Source organism: Delphinus delphis, chromosome 1 (assembly GCF_949987515.2).
Source record: "Delphinus delphis chromosome 1, mDelDel1.2, whole genome shotgun sequence".
Lineage (NCBI taxonomy): Eukaryota > Metazoa > Chordata > Mammalia > Artiodactyla > Delphinidae > Delphinus > Delphinus delphis.
Window position 1 is genome coordinate 180,081,568 of NC_082683.1, and position 18,046 is coordinate 180,099,613.

The following is an 18,046-nucleotide window of genomic DNA, read 5'->3' on the forward strand; positions in this document are numbered from 1 at the left end:
ACCTGCGCTCTGGACAAGATCTTTCTCTTCTGTCTTCCTAGAGACTTTTTCAGCTGCTGCCCGTTTCTCCCGCATCCACCTCTCCTCTCCTGCAGTGTCATCACTTGACGTTCTTACTGACGTCTCCGTAGTAACTGTTGCTTCAACACCCACAGCTTCTTCACACTACACTGGCTTGGTTCTCCTGTCTGTCTGGATATCCCTTTTCTTCTTTCCTTCAGTGGCATCTCTTTTTCCCACTCCTTTCAGGATATTTCTCACTGTCATGATTTTGGATTGTTTGCTTCTCCTGCACCACCTTCTCCCTGACCCCTGTAGGGTGGCTTCTGAACCTCCGGAAGCCCTGACTAAGCTTTGCTGAGCTTCAGGCTCTCAGGAAGTCTGAACAAAGGATGAATTTCCCGTGGTACATATTAGAAGCTTTTTAATTTTAAGCAAACAGGACTGATTGATGCCCTAGGAGTTAGATCACTATATACTAGCCTGTTGAGTTAAAAGGCACCCCCTTGGAAACAAAGGTTTTTTGTTTTTTTTTTTAAATAATCATGTAAAAATTAAAGACACACACAGGTATCTAGTTCCTTGCCATCATTTGCCAGGGCCTTAAGGAATCCACGAGGAAGAAATTGAGTCCTGTCTTTTGCCTTGAAGTTCAGACACGTTGGTGCATGAAGAGAGGAAGGCTGACGGCCGCTGGATTATAGGCCTGGGTGTCAGAGGAGCGCGGTTCCTGGCTCCAGTGCAGATCTCTTCGAGCACTCACCTGGCTTAACTTCCGCCCCCCTCTCCACCCCTTAGGGGCCTGTGTATTGAGTCTGGGAAGGGCTGGTGGTAGAGACTTTCATTATTCGGAGATTATCTTGTTCGATGATTGTAATTTACGTCTAGAGAGGCCACTCAGCCCTTCTGCCATGGATTTTCTAACTCCCTCACCCATCTTCCATCCTTCAAATAAGAAAGTCTGTGCCTACCACTCAGCAAGTGCGGGAACCAGAAGTCACTGTGGCATCCGGGTTGCAAGGGGCAGGAACACCGGGAAAGACAGAGGCACAGTCCAGGGGTGAGATCAGAAGAAGGACGGAGGGCACGTGGGAAACAGGCCTCAATGTGGGACAAGCTGCTCAGTTCATTTATTCAGGCTCTGTGAAGCTGGGGAGGCCCAGATGTTTGGTTGAGATTTCCATTTATGTAAGATTTATTTAAAGTAAGATGTAACAGGTTTGTCAAACTCTCTCAGTATATTTTTTGAAGTACTTCCTTCGCTACATTTTAAGTATTTTTTTCTCCTAACAGATTTACAGATGCCCTTTTAAGGACATTTGTGTTTAATGTTTAAGTCACTTGAAAGCCTTTTCCCTCCAAAGATACCTAGTGTTAACCTTTTGAGTTTCATTAGTCGTGAGTAATTTTGGCAAAATTTAAAGGTGACAAAAGAGAACTTTTTAAACGATTCAGAGAATACCAAGAATGTATCAGCCAATCACTTGCTTAAACACTGCTAATAACTTTGCTCTTATCAAACATTAGTTTAAAAACCCAAACATTAGTTTAGAAACTTTGGTAGAGCTGGAAAGATACCTTCTGAAGACAAGCTTGTAAATAGTTTATGAAAATCCAGATTTTTTTTTCATGTGTATTGCCTTTTGCTCACGGAATCAGACAGCTTTGAATCTATGTCTGCGAATGATTTAATCTGAAGAATCAGTTTCTGTTTTTGTCTTGACATGCTGGCTAAGAGAAAAAGCAAGATAAGATACTTCTGAATTTCCAATTAAAAGTATTTGGTTCAGAATTTAGTTTTGCCTTAAATGTGCCAGCAATGCTTCATTCCTCAGTGTTTGAGAAGTGACTTTTGGTATTGAGAATTCAGTTCAAGATGGAAGTTAATTTGTTAATTCTGAATTAGTTTAATTATAAGTTGAATTAAAGATTCATGATTTCATCATGGCACAGTTCTGTCTTTGTATTTTGTGTCTAGTTAGGGTTTCCTAGAGCTCTCATACACATTCTCATCTCGCTCAGTCTTTCGTGTTTTAATACTTTTCCATCATAGAGACATTGATTACTGGGAGATTAGATTTATACATGTCTCCAAGTTTGTGATTATTTTTTTTTTTTTTTTCCATTTTAGTCACTGGTACCAGAATGATCCTTTCTCTGTTTCCTTAAAAAAAGTTTTCAGGAATTCCTTCAAGGTCTAAGACATTCAAAATTTTGTACTTCCCCACATTTCTTCAAGTTGTATCAAGTCCCCTGTGAGTGGTAGTTCCCGAGAATGGCATCATAGATAAGTAGTGTGTGTGTGTGTGTGTGTGTGTGTGTGTGTGTGTGTGTGTGTGTGTGTGTTTAATATCAGTAACTAACATCAAGTTCAAAATTTTCTGTTTACATTAATATTTGTTTGATTTGTTATTTAGTGACAACATCATTTTTCTGGCACCTTTTGGCATTTTGGGTAATGAGTGGCTTTCCTACGTGAAATTGCTAAATGTAGAGTTTACTCCTTTAAGTAATGAACTTGTCATTTTACTTATTTCTGTAAGAAATCTTTCTGAGGTGTATTGCACTTCCCTGCATATATGAATCAAGCATCGGAAGCCCCGGCAGCCACAGCCCGCCCCTCGAGGCACTCATGTCACTTCGTGCAGCAGCACTTGCTGGTTGAGTGTCACGTTCTGTGCTCGGGGCTGCAGTCTGCCCCTGACAGTGTGCCTCCTGAGGACTGCAGGCTGGTTCCCTTATTTGTAGCTATAATAAAACATAACGATAAGTTGGCATTCAACACAGTTTTATGAATCATGGAAAAGCAAGAAAATGAACGTGTTATCCTCATTTATGCTTGACGTATTGACTTATTAAGATATTTATTTATTGTTAATTTTCCATATGCTTGGAACATTGAGCGATTTCTTTGTCTTCAGAGACATACTAAAGAGCCCTTTGATTGTATTATTTATTTTTATGTTTTTTACATTAGATCAACGTTTCTCAACCTTTTCTTTATTTTCACCACTCACCTTTTTAGACATTTTTTCCCAATTATGCCCCCCACCATGAAATTTTAATTCTGTAGATACAGTGTGTCTGTTTAGGTATCATATGTATATCTGTGCTTAGAGAGAGTAAGACTTTGTCACCCTCTCTCTGAAGAACCAATTTTCACCTCCTTGGAAAATTGACAAGGGTATCAGCCCTGTCAAGAATGCATGCATTAGACCTTTTAGACCTGATTTGATCATATAGATTAATGGTTCAGAGCTTGGGTTATAGTAGGATAACTTGGAGAATGAATTCTGGCTGCTCCATTAATTACCTATGTGAACCCCTGTCAATTTCTTAAGCTTTCTAAACCTACTTTCCTTCATGTGTAAAGTGGGAATACTAACATTATTGTCCTCACGCGGATTAAATGAGAATTAAACGAGGTGGTTCATGCAGTATATTTAGCACATATTGTTCAGTATTTTAACTATTATTATATTAATATATCACAATCTCACAACTTCCGTGCTGTTCGATTTGGACTTAAGACTTGAAATATCTAACTCTTCTCTTTTCCCATTTTTAATACTGACTGCCTCTGGAGGGAAAATGTAACTTCTAGTCACATGGGATAAAATACCTGTAGATCTCCACAGCTCCTAAAAGCTACTTGGAAAGAATACTTCTTAGTGTGTGTGTAATTATGTGCAAAGTATTACAGTGGACTTACATGGTAACTTGAAACATAGATTACTATTTTATTAAGTAATTCTGGATTTTATTTTTAGATATTTGATTTAATGGACGCCAAAGCACGTGCTGATTGTATCAAAGAAATAGATCTCCTTAAGGTAAATAACAAACGAACTGTTGACTGTTTTGAACATAACTGAGTAGGTTGATAAAAGTGATTTATTAAATATCACACTTAAAAACAAAAAGATTTTTCAGATACAGCTTATGCTGCACCGATTTCAAGTAACATATAAGTTTGAAATCAATATATTGAAGAATCCAGTTACCTTTTGGATTTACTGTACAATAATTTAATTGGAACATTTGGTAGGATTAGCTTTTTTTTTTTTTTTTTTTTCGCGGTACGCGGGCCTCTCACTGTTGTGGCCTCTCCCGTTGCGGAGCACAGGCTCCGGATGCGCAGCCTTAGCGGCCATGGCTCACGGGCCCAGCCGCTCCGCTGCAAGTGGGATCCTCCCGGACCGGGGCACAAACCCGTGTCCCCTGCATTGGCAGGTGGACTCTCAACCACTGCGCCACCAGGGAAGCCCTGGTAGGATTAGCTTTTTTCCCCCATTTCAAACTAGAAGATAAATAAAATAGACATAAAACATTGAAGAAATTTTTTCTCGATGGTCCCAGTTAGACATATTCTAAATGTTAAGTAATGTAAATGCATATTAGCATTATGTCAGGGTATGGTATATTGAGAATGTGGACTGATCCAAATGGCTCACATTTTAAAAATAATATTTCCATGCTTTTTGCAGATGTAGAAAGGGTGGTGTAAGGAGTATGTCAGAATTAGCTTTTCAGTTTCTTATCCACTCAAAGAATAGGACTGACATTTCAGTTACCGTCACACTGCGTTTATTATAGTGAGATTTCTTTTGAGGAATTCAGTGGTTTATGTTATATTTTTAACTTTTGGATAAAAGTTGGATGATTTTTATGCCATCCAGTTTTGTTTGTGCCTGAAGTGAATCAGATCTATTCAAAAAGATAAGAGTAAGATCAGATTGAACCATGCTTTCCACTGTTCTATTTGTTGTTATTTCCTGGGACATGAAGTGACTGCTTTAATAAACCTTTGTTAGAGAAATAATATATCATCATAGAAAATGTGGGAGGAAAACCTTTTAAGTAGAAAGAAGAGAAGAAAATCCTGTGTATACTCTTTGGGATCATTTTTGAATAAGTTTCTTTGAGGAATGATTTTTCTTATGTTACCTTGCTTAAAGATTGAATGAAAAGATTGTACAAAAAGACTGTAAATGTTTATAGACTTATGAATATATTTCTACAAGGTGAAAAATTTTTACGGTAATTTAATAATCAACCCCGTAGATAAGTTCAGAATATTTATATTATTTGATGTAAAAGTGATATTTAGATACAATATAGTAGATGCCAGATTTTTACCACTGGCTGGAGCTATACTAGGATCACCCTTAACTTCAAAATAGTAGTAAAAAGGAATACTTTACTTAACATTGAGTGGCCTTAAATGACATTTATCATTTTGAAGGATATAATTTTTAACAATTGGTGATTTAATTTAGTCATTCGTTTATATGCATGTATTTATATATTTGTTCATCATAGCAATACTTTAAAAAATTTTAAGTGTATAATTTACTCTATTATTTCTAATAAAAATATTAAAATAAAAATGTCTAGTTTTACTTTCAATAAGTATAATACTTATTTCAAAATTCACTAGATTAAAGAAAAATATAGTCATGTTAAGATTTCTGTAACTTAAAAATGAAATGCAGTAACTAACTTTATTCTTAAGTTACGAAACTGTGACTCTTGGGAATTTACAGTAAGAAAACTTTTTGATGCCTGTTTTTTTTCTTTTTCCCAGCAACTCAACCATCCTAATGTAATTAAATATTATGCATCATTCATTGAAGATAATGAACTAAACATAGTTTTGGAATTAGCAGATGCTGGTGATCTATCCAGAATGATAAAGGTAAGGTTTGTTTTTTTTTTTTAAACTGAAGATTTATTTTTTCTAATTGAGTTGTAGGTTAAAAATATAGGCATGTTAGCTACTTTAAAGACCTCAACGTGGTGCTTAACATACGGTAGCCCTGTAATAAGTGGTAGGCAGTAGTGATGATTATGATTATGAAGCTAGATACCTGGTGAAGTCACACTGGATATGTGAACACTCCGAGACCAACCTGGAAATAGACCGAGGGCTCGTCTTCTGTAAGCTGAAGTTATAGTTTTGCAGCTTGATTTCTCCAGCCAGAGCACCCTCAATCTTGCATCTCTGGACATCAAACAGAGGGACCAGTGGGAAATAGTAGGGCAGCCTGACCTGGGCTGTCCCTGCTCCTGGGAGGGATGCTCAGAGAAGAAAGTGGGCCTTAGATTCAAAGTTGCACATCAAACCCTGATTTGACCACTTAAAAGTTATTTCTTTTCTAAGGGCATATTAATTGGGTTTAAGTTCAGCTACGAGTTATAGAAACTGCCAAATAACAGTAGGCTAAAAACTGCTTATACTTGGGCTTAACTTAACTTCTTTTTTTTTTAATTTATTTTTTTGGCTGCATCGGGTCTTAGTTGTGGCATGCGGGATCTTTCATTTCGGCACGTGGGCTCTTCGTTGTGGTGCGCGGGCTTCTCCCTAGTTGTGCTGTGCAGGTTTCCTCTCTCTAGTTGTGGCGCACAGGCTGCAGGGCGCATGGGCTCTATAGTTTGCGGCATGCGGGCTCTAGTTGACGCACGTGAGCTCAGTAGTTGTGGCACGCGGGCTTAGTTGCCCCGTGACATGTGGGATCTTAGTTCCCTGACCAGAGATCAAACCCATGTCCCCTGCACTGCAATGCAGATTCTTTACCACTGGACCACCAGGGACTTACTTAACTTCTGTGTGCCATATTTTTTCCAAAACAAAATAATAATAGAACCTACTTCATAGGGTCGTTTTAAATGATTAAGTAATTGATATTTACTAAGAACTTAGAAGAGTGTCCCAGGTATAGGAAGGCTATGTAAATGGAAGCTGTTGCTGTATTATTAGTGTTATTATGTATATTTCTCTGTTGCATAAAATTCTGGGGCTAATACGGCAGTTCTGATCTCAAATTCTCAGAGACCAAGCCTGTTTACAGCTGATCAAGTCGTAGGCATGAAGGGAGAAGGGTACTGGCTGGCTGTATCTAAGGCACATCACTGGATGCTGCCACACACTGTTTTCCGTTTCATCCCATTGGCCAGAATTTCATCTCATGAACGTGTGTAGATGCAGGGGAGGCTAGCATGTGTAGTCTTCATTTGGCTGTCCATGTGTGAGCTAAACTCTTACTCTGGAAGCTGAATTGAACAGTGTGGAAATCAGCAAAGACCAACAAAATGAGAAGAAGCGAGAGCTGTTCATTCTGAGCCTGTTCCAGCAACGGAGTCAACCACTGTCACCAGCGTGTTGGCAGAGATTCTCGGGCAGGTAGAGGAGGAGGGACTCTTTATAGTGGATAAAAGAGGAGGCTTCGGGTGTGACCTGATGGGAGGCCACTGACACACAGAAGCTGTTGGTGAGCTCACTCCAAGTCGGGCATCTTAGGTGACTGGCGAGGCTGTGTATTTGGCTTTCTCTGGTTGGTCCTAAGTTGGAAGCAAGGATGAAAATCGGGGAAGCTGTCAGTTATTAAGTCCTGGCCATTTGGGGCTGTTACAGAAGTTACTGTTCAGCTTACTGGATTGTCACTAGAGAGAGCAGTCTGACCTCCTCCGAGTCTGATGGAGCAGGCTGGCTTCCCGGGCTGCTTGTTAAAGATGGAAGGTTGGTTTCCTGGTCAGGTTGCTGGGGACTGTGGTTCAGAGTTCTGTTTTTATATGTGGTCTGGCCATTGTCTATTTGTATATTCAGTCTCTTAACAGATACCTGAGCACAACCAGTAATCTCTGCTACATGGAGTTCTTGTAAGGGGTTTTTAAAAACAGGGCTAGGTGCTTTGTATGCATTATCTTGTTTCCTCGTCAGAAGAATTCTTAGAGGTAATTTTGACACTTAGAGAAGATAAGTATCATTACTAATAAATAGAAGAACTGTATTTGAAGTTAGGTTTGTCTGATGTAAAAACCCATGTGTTTTTCTTTAGTGGCCCTTAAGAATTTTTGTATCACAAAACTCCTTTGAAAAATCAGATGAAAACTCTTGACCTTCTCCCCCGGAAAATGCTGATGCATACACAATTTGCATTCCGTTCCAAGCCCTTTGCAGATGTTCCGGTCAAGGTGTTTGTGGGTTTACTAGCAGTAGCTGAGAACCCTGCTCTCCAGTGTGAGTTCAGTGTCAGCCACTTAAACTCTCATTACTTAACTTCTCTTAGGGTCAGTTTCCTCATTTGTAAGATAGAGACAGTTTTGAGATTGCTTTCTAAATTATAAAAACGCTACATAAAAGGAGGATAACATTCCTGCTATCACAGAATGCTATCAAGCTGACTCTGTTTAAAGTCCTGTGGTAGGATGACACACTTCCCATCAGTTACCTGACTTGCTGTTGTAGGGACTTCCCACCGCTACCACAGATAGCTAACCACCAATTAATTTGCAGTGTCTGCAAATTAATTAACAATAAAAAAAATGTAGTCTTCATTTTAAAAAGAAATGCAAATACACAAATGGAAAATCTTACAAAACAGCTGTCTATCAAGATGAGACTCATAAAAGCTCATGTAAATAATCCTTACAAGAGAGACAAGTAAGATAACATTCTTTGCTTGAACCTTTAGGTACAAGAGTTATTTAATTACTTATAGTGCAAAGGAAAGAGGGCAAATCCCTACTGGGCAAATGCCTGCTGAAGCAGATGAAAGAAACAGACAATTTCAGTTACAGAGTCTTGCCCTAGATTGAGAGCTTGATGATTTAGGGGCTTGATTGCCTTTTAGAGTTTTTGCTCTTGTTCAATCTGGTTTTCTTCCTTTGCTGCTCCTACTTTACACATAAAGGTTGCTGTTCCTGGCCTAATGCCAAGGCATGCCTGGGCCTATGACATTTACCTTGGAAGAGTACGCCTATCCTTTCACATTTGAGAAAACTAACTCAAAACCAGAGTGCCTTACAGAAGCCCTGTTACCTCCATCTTCAGCAGATTCAGATTTCTTCGGCCCGTGAGGAAGGAAGAATTTGTCAGTGTGATCTTATATTTATTGTGGTGGTGAACTCAGCTCCATATTCAAACAGACTTGCCATCACTTGACATTATCAAGGAAATTTTTAATCAGCTGACCCTGTGGATCTAGTAAGATAGATTCAGAAGAACAGAACTCTGGTAACGAGTAGTAACTTACCATTATAGAATGGATAGCTATACCCTTAGTCAGGGGCTACTGATTAAAATTTGAAAGTATCTATCACATAAAAGACTGTTTAGGGAACTTTTTATAAAAATAAAATATATCAACTGATTCCTAGTAAGTTATAAGCTTTTAGAGCAACATAGTGTATACTTTGGTAGAATACTGGAGTGGTTCTTCTTGACAGGATTAGTGCTATCATTCCTCCATCCTCTCCCATAGGCTTTACTGTGTAAGCCTTTAATGATCCTGTCCTTTGTTAGAGCCGACATCAGTTTGCCTAGTCAAGATAGAAGACATTCTTGGGTCTGGTTTTCCAGATCCTCTTGGAGCTGCACTTCTAAAGGTTGAAAGTAATACTATCAAGTCTGTAGATCTTACAGTAATCTCAGCATAATGACCATAACAGAAAGTTTCTCTAGTGTTCAGAATAGAAATTTTGACTAAGCAGATTCACATAAGTAGAATGTCTTCATATCCTGATTATAGTCATGTATGCCTTTTGCAGTATGATATTTTAGACCTGACCAAATACCTAATTGTACTGGGAGGGAATGATTTAATAACTTGGGAGGATCTGACCTGTGAGATCTCTCCTGGCCCTTCATCAAACAGAATTACTCTGATTATGGATTGATGCATTTCAATAGAACACATAGTTGTGGCTTTTCTCTCCATTTGACTTAGTAAGCGTAGTGTTTATTATTTTTTTAAATATAAAATATCTCTAATTACTTTTCTCAAATGGTGAAAGCCTTAACTTTCCTCCCTGCATTTCCATCTCCCAGATAAACCACTGACTTTTACGTGCATAAAACCTTTCCAACTTTATTTTGTATCTTTACACACATACACACACATACAAAAATATATACTGATTGATTATGTATTCTTTCTCAGACGCATCACAGTGCATTTAATTATTGCTTTATTATAGACAGTTGGACTGTTTCCATCGTTTAATTCTTACAGAGAAAGCTCCAGTACAAAACCTTGTGTATTTCAATACAACAGTACCATACACACTGTACTTAATAGACAGTTACACAGATTTCTATAAATAATATTGCTGACCAATAGGGTATATGCATCACAGATACTGCCAAATTGTTCTCTCAAATAGTTATACCAGTTTGTAGCCTTAAAGAAAATAACACTCTTTAATTTGTTTATTTACTGGACACTGTGTGCTGTACGCCTGGTTTATGGCTTCTCGGAACTTGTCTAGGAGAGAGGCATTTAACTGACACTCATAGAAAACTGTGTAACTGGAGCTGTAATAAGGTTTGTAAAGGAGTAGGATAGATTAGAATGGTAGTTTGTAACAAGACAGCCAAATCTAGACAGACTGGGAGCTTCTGAGGGTGATAGAGGACTCTAAGCAGTGATGCTATGGCCTTGATTTAACGACTTAATCTTAATGATTGAGCTGCAGTTTCCTCAGGTATGAAATTGGGTTAATAATACCTGCCTTATAGTCTTACTATGAGGGCTAAATAATATATAGGTATTTTATTTTTGTAGGCATATGTACAGATGTGTGCACATACTCAAGTATTATAATTACATGTGCCTATCTGAATGTGTGCTATCTACTCGATAGGTACTGGAACGTTCTTTATTCTGTTTAAATACTCCGGTCACCCCTTCTCCCCTCTCCTCTCACCACACTTCACAGATGGCAGCCTGCCTCCTCTTTCACAGGAGGAAGGGGACGTCATCTTCCTCCTGTGAACGGACGTCATCAGTCAGGATGCCATCACCTTCCCGTGGCCGAACCTGCTGGAGCAGCCTGGCCCTTCACCCTTCTCTCTTCCTTCTCTCCTGTCTCCGTATTCCTTGTTGGACAGAAGGGGTTGTGTGTGTTGCCACCTGGATTCTTTGTTCTTTCTCTACCCCGATTCTCAGAAACCTTAGTTATCTACTCCCCATCCTGGAGGAATCTGCTGGGTCCTTCTAACGCCACTTGAACATGCTCAGGTCACTGTTATCTTTAACACGTTCACACGCACACACGTGCATTCACACACGTCCCGCCTTCATGCATTCATTGATTCATCCGAGAACCGTATGTCTAGTGGGCAAGACAAAATGATAGGCGAGTGGAAATGCAGTATGTCAGACGTCAGTCAGTACAGTGGAGAAAAAGGAAATCCGGTTCAGAGGAGGGTGTTGCTGCTCTAAACGAGACGATGAAGGGAGGCCCTGCTGAGTTCAGTCCTGCCACCCCCGCCTCTGCCTGGCTTTCCCTTCCCACTGCCCGAGTTCTGTTTGTCTCCACAGTCAGACACTCACTCCTGACCTGGCTTCAAACACACCACAGGGCATGGCTCTCGAGTGACCCGTGTCATTCAATCCAGTGCCCGGGTCCGGTCCTCGTTCTGCTTGATCCTCAGCCGCCTTTGCCTCTGCTTTTCCTACCCTCCTTCTTAAAAGACTCCCTCTATGGCTTGTTGAGTCCCAAAGTGCCTTGGTTTTCTTCCTGCCTCTCTGGAGACTCTGATTCTTCTTGACTGAGTCATTCTCTTCTTCCTAGTCTTTAATGACGGAGTTTTAAAAGTTTCAGTCCTGGCTTTTTTTTGCTTTTTGCTTTTCCCTCCCTTCCCAGTTGATCTTGTTTGTGCCAGTGGATCAGTTACTCTCTAGGCTCGTGTTGATCCAGTTTCTTGTCTGTAGCGTGGAGTTCTGTCTGAATCCTGAGAACATGCGATTCCCCACGTCTACACGGGGACCCGTGGTTTCCCTCATGGAGGCTGCCCCTGGCTGTCCAGGGCGCACGCTGGACCCCAGCAGTCTTCTCGGACATTCTTTCTCTCTTACCTCCCCTTCTCAGTCTGTCACCGAGTTCTGTTTACTTTCCTTCTCAGTGTCTCTCAGATTTCTCCACCCAGCTCCGTTTCCGTTTCTCTCCCTGCTGAGTGAAGGACTGTCACCTCTCACCTGGAACATGAGAGCTTTTTAACTAATCTCCCAGCATCCAGGATCCACCCCTCAAATCTATTCTATTTCTCCATCAGTCTTTAAGAGAAGTGAGGAGGGAGAGAAAAACAAAGAAAGAAAAATCTCTGCTTTCAAACCTTCCTAGAGTTTCCCATTGAGGTAAAGGTACAGATGTTTGACGAGACGTACAGAACCACGTGTGATCCAGAACATAGGCTCTCGGAGAGAGGAACCCTCCTCTGCGTCGTGTCCTCACGCACTCCTCGTGCTGAGGACAGAGCCCTGCACACAGTAGGTGCTCAGCAAACCCTTGCTGTAGAATCTGCCCCGCCTCCCCTCCCAGGCCCCAGCAGCGACCTCTCAGTTCTTCTTCAGGGCAGTCGAGCATCAGCTCCCGCTGCCCCAGGTGCTGTGCCCCCCAGGCTGGCTGGGCTTATGTCTGTCTGTCCTTCGGCTCTGCTCAGACATCACTTTCTCAGGGATGGTTTTCTTTGACCTGTAGACGGCTTTATGCTCTTAATACTCCTGGCATACTCTTCTCTCAGTGCTTCGTAAGACATTCATGCATTTATTGGTGGGATTATTTTCCTGATGTCTGGATTTCCCATTTGACCTAAAGCCCTGCTGAGTACAGGGACTGTGTCTCACAGCCTGCCTTCATTTTCCAGGGAGTACCTGGCTGATAGTAGAAACGCAATAAATGTGTGGACAGTGTATGGATAACAGTTGATTGTCTCACCTCTGTTCCACTCCTCTGTTCCAGGGGTCCATCAGTAAACATGGGTGGTGGTATGACAGGCACATGTTTCCTACTGTTTCATACTCCGGTCCCACGAGGAGTTGCTAAGATATCGAGTGGTATGTGGCATGAGAGGAGACAGTGTTCTGATACAGGAAGGGGGTTTTTTGGCCCTAAGAAATTCTAAAACTGCTTTCTAACCACTTTGATTTGTGTTATAAGCCAGTCTTTATAAAAGGGACCACATTATGGAAAAAATCATAGGAACTTCTTTATGAAGGAACATGACAGTGACTTAGTGCTTTATAAAGGACAGCAGTAGATACTTGAATTGTAAGAAATGTGATTCATTTCTTTATGGTGAGTAATATTGTAAATCATTGTTCATCACAACAATATATTTCACTGTCTCAACTCTTCAGCTTAATTGGGGTAGAAGAGGAAATATAGCTCCTGGTCTGTATTCTAGAAATGAACCTCTGGATAGCACTGCATCAAAGATTTTTACAAGTAAATAATTAATTGGTTTAGAGCAGGCTGACAAATATAATTAAGCAATTTATAGTGGAAATATTCAGTATTTCTCTAATTAGTGACAGAGGAATACCTGAGGCTGTGGTCAGATGAAATACTTCCCAGATGAGTTTTAAGATAAAAGGAAATCCAGAATTTTTCATCATATATTTCTTTATCATCAGTAATCAGAATTTTAAAGGAAAAGACTCTTACAAAAAGTAGCAGTTGGATTATAGTTTATCAAGTTGTGACATATATATGCTATACATTCTCTTTATTGTATCCTAAATTGGACCCAATACATGTTCCATTTTGTAGTATGCCTTATTAATACTATTTATGTCACTTTTCTGTTGCTAAGAAACATATTTGGTGATGGAGACTTAGTATAGAGGAGATAAGAGACTAATCTCAGAAATATATAAACTAGAGCTTTGTTTATTACACTTTGTCAGTAGAAATATTGCTAAAATATATTTAAAATTTTCATAGCCAATTTTGCCAAAATATAGTTTATTTTTTGAACTATTTATAAGTTCCTATATAATTGCCTATTAGAAAGTCAGTTTGAGACAGATAGAAGAAAATATAAGTGCATATATTTAACATTATGTTTTTTAAAGCTGTACTTTACTAAAATATCAGTAAAACAAGATATAACCCAACATAAAAAGTCTCATGAAGGGAAACTCAGAAGTTTGTTATCTGCCAAAAAATTGTCATACCACACCACACTGGCTAAGAAGGAAGTAAATATTATTCTTACAGATTTCTTTTTTGTGAAATATGAAATACAAATAATTTAAATTGAACTCTGTTTTGTGCCAAGAGTTTGGCACAATTTCAAATAATTAGTTAAGGCTATCTTTTTTTTCCTCTCCAGTTTTATTGAGATATAATTGAGATACATCACTGTATAAGTTTAAGGTGTACAGCATAATGGTTTGACTTACATGTAATATATTGTGAAATGAATATCACAGTAAGTTTAGTTAGCATCCATTAGCTCGTATAGGTACAATAAAAAGAAAATGCAAAAAAAAAGGGGAAAAATGGTTTTATTCTTGTGATGGGAATGCTTAGGATTTATTCTCTTAACAACTTCCCTGTATATCAGACAGCAGTGTTGACTGTAGCCATCATGCTGCACATTGCATCACTAGTACTTACTTATCTTATAGCTGGAAGTTTGTACCTTTTGATCATCTTCCTCCAGTTCCCCCTCCCCCCTCCCTTGCACTTCTGGCAACCACAAATCTGATCTCTTTTTTCTATGAGACTGTGTGTGTGTTTGTGTGTTTTTTATTTAGATTCCATATGTAAGCGACATCATGCAATATTTATCTTTCACTTAGCACAATGCCCTCAAGGTCCATCCATGTTTTTGCAAATGGCAGGATATCCTCATTTTTTATGGCTGAATAATACTCCATTGTATATGTACCACAACTTCTTTATCCATGTACTGATTGATGCACACTTAGGTTGTTACCATGTCTTGGCTACTGCAAATAATGCTGCAGAAACATGGGGCTGCAGATATCATGTTTGTTTTCATTTCCTCTGGATATATTTCCAGAAGTGGAATTGCTGGATCACATGGTTTTATTTTTAGTTTTTTATTTTTAGTTTTACTTTTTTGAGGCTCCTCCACGGCAGCTACACCAGTTTACAATCCCATCAACAGTGTACAAGGGTTCCCCTTTCTCCACATCCTGGCCAGTATTTGTTGTCTCTTGTCTTTTTTTGATGGCCGTTCTAACAGGCATGAAGTGGTATCTTATTGTGGTTTTGATTTGCATTTCCATAATGACTAGTGATGTTGAGCATCTTTTCATGTACCTGTTGGCCATTCATATATCTTCTTTGGAAAAATGTCTACTCAGGTCTTTTGCCTGTTTGTTAATTGGATTATTTGGGGGGTTTTTTGCTATGGAGTTGTGTGAGTTCTTTATATATTTTGGATATTAGCCCCTCATCAGATACATCGTTTGCAAATATTTTTTCCCATTCTGTAGGTTGCCTTTTCACTTTTTGATTGTTTCTTTTGCTGTGCAGAAGCTCTTTAGTTTGATGTCATCATACTTGTTTATTTTTCATTTTGTTGCTTATGTTCTAGGTGTCATATCCAAAAAATCATTGTCAGGGAGCTTTTTCCTGTTTTCTTCTAGGAGTTTCATGGTTTCAGGTCTCACATTTAAGTCTTTAATTCATTTCGAGTTAATTTTTGTGAGTGGTGAAAGATAAGGGTCTAGTTTTATTCTTTTATATGTGGATGTCCAATTTTCCCAGTACCATGTATTGAAGAGACTGTCTTCTCCCTATTGAGTATTCTTGGCTCCCTTGTCAAATATTAGTTGACTGTAAATCCTTGGGCTTATTTCTCAGCTCTCAATTCTTTTCCATCGATCTATGTGTCTGTTTTTATGCCAGTACCATACTGTTTTGATTACTGTAACTTTGTAATATAGTTTGAAATCAGGAAGTGTGATGCCTCCCGCTTTTTTCTTCTTTCTCAGGATTGCTCTGGTTGTTTGGGGTCTTCTGTGGCTCCGCATAAATTTTAGAATTGTATTGTCTACTGCTGTGAAAAATGCCATTGGAATCTTAATAGGGATTGCATTGAATCTATAGATGGCTTTTGGTAGGATTGACATTTTAATAATATTAATTCTTCTGATCATGAACATGGGATTTCTTTCCATTTTTTTGTGTCTTCTTCAATTTGTTTCATCAACATCTTGTAGTTTTCTGAGATCGTTCACCTCCTTGGTTAAGATATTCCTAAGTATCTTATTGTTGTTGATGCTACTGTAAATGGAATTGTTCTCTTTATTTCTTTTTCAGATAATTCACTATTACTGTATAGAAACATTACTGATTTTTATATGTTAAATTTTTATCCTGAAACTTTACTGAATTCGTTGATTAGAACTAATGGTTTTTTGGTGGAGTCTTTAGGATTTTTTACTTATAAAATCATGTCATCTTCAAGTAGAAACAATTTTACTTCTTCCTACGCGGTTCTAATGCCCTTAACTTGTTTATTTTCTTGCCTGATTGCTCTGGCAGGTTCTTTCAGGGCTGTGTTGAATAAGGGTGGCAAGAGTGGCTCCCGTGTCTTGCTCCTGAGTTAGGCTACCTCTTCTTATTTGTAATATATTTAGATATAGGCTGTGTTTTTGGATTGTCAACTGTGTATTTTCTACATTGTTACCACCTGTGTGGTATTTCTTTTAAATTTTGTAGGAGCTTTAAGACTCTTCCTTTATACAGACATAATGTTAATCTTTTATACTGATTTTTTTTACTGTGTTTATAAATGCACTTTGTATTAGTTTTTAATTGCTAATTATCACAAACTTAGCTTAAAGAAACACAAATTTATTATCTCACAATTTGTGGGGGGGTCAGTGAGTTCACATACTGGTTTGTGGGTTCTTTGCTCAAGGTCTTAGAAACTGAAATCAAGGTGCCAGCTGGGCCTGTGATCTCATCTGAGGTTTAGAGCTTTCTTCCTTGTTCACTGATTGTTGGGAGAATACAGTTCCTTGCGGCTGTATGATGGAAGTCCCTGCTTTCTTCCTGGCTATCAACTGGGAGCCGTCTTCGAGGCCACATGGCCCTCTCTGCTGTGGCAGTTTGCTCCCTTAAGGCCAGCAGGAGAGTCTCTCTGGCTTTGAATCTCTCTGACTTCTTTGAAGGGTTTACCTGATTAGGTCAGGTTCACCCAGGATAATCATCCTGGTGATTATCTCAAAAGTAGCTGATTTAGAGCCTTAATTATGTCTGCAGAATCCTTTCTGTCACATAAGATAACCTAATATGGGGGTGATAGTTCATCACATTCACCACCCAGCTCATACTCAAGGGGAGGGGATGGTGCACCAGGACTTGAGGATTTTGAGGGGTGAGGTATGTCTGAGAATTCTGCTTACCACAAACTTTGATAAGTTAGCTAAAACATGAAGTGTTTTGGAGATAATTATTATCTTCAAATATTATAACGTGTAAATCTTGTTCGCCTTCTTGGTGTGGTTGTTTTTTTTGCATTTGCAGACATATTCTTACCTGTTCTTATCCAAATTTAGAGGCTGTACTGGAAATAAAATCACTTAGAAATGTCTTTTACACTCTTGACCTTTGGATCCTTGAAGCAGTAAAATCTCCCCAGCAGCACCATCTATCTTTGCTGACTCTGATTTATGGTTTAGAGGATACAGACACTGTCCATTTCAGCATCTGGCATAAAGTGTGCAGCCCAAGCCAGACCACAGGGAGAATTGCCAGCGATTCCAAATGCAGTCTGTTTCCTGCTGAATCTCTTGTATACGATTGCTATCTATCTTATTTCATACATGACTTTAGAATTATTCAGAAGTCTTAAGGTTACAGATTAGCGGTGCTATCTGAAAAAACTATACAGAATTGAATATTCTATACATAGGTACCTACCTACCTACATCATGCATGTACACCTGTGTGTGTGTAACCACGTAGATTTATGTCTGTGTGGTATGTATATGTAGGTGTGTTATACAGCACTATTTTTACAGAAGCAGTGTTACTGATAAAGTATCCCTTGGGTTTTCTTTGATACCTGTGAAGTTTGGTAATAAAGTAGTATTGAACTTAGGGATTTTAATAAATTGAAAATTATGTGCCATAATGGCCGTTATGTCGTCCTGTGAGCATAATGAAAAAGTGGTGTGTAAGTTTTGAACTATATTTACTTAGGAAAAAATAAGAAGATAATTTTCAGGGAACTTTTTGCTCCTTCTATTTGAAGGTAATATTGATTGAAAGCTGC

The 18,046-nt window shown here is 38.9% G+C and overlaps 1 protein-coding gene across 3 annotated transcripts in view; it reads left to right on the forward strand.

Annotated features, from left to right (window-relative positions):
• The window catches only part of NEK7 (NIMA related kinase 7), a 152,879-nt gene that overhangs the window by 78,486 nt on the left and 56,347 nt on the right, over window positions 1-18,046 (forward strand). For all 3 annotated transcript variants that reach the window (XM_059998791.1, XM_059998792.1, XM_059998793.1), the window contains 2 exons: window positions 3,771-3,833; window positions 5,588-5,698. In XM_059998791.1, coding sequence (XP_059854774.1) covers window positions 3,771-3,833; window positions 5,588-5,698 — 174 coding nt within the window. The remainder of the gene's footprint in view (window positions 1-3,770; window positions 3,834-5,587; window positions 5,699-18,046) is intronic.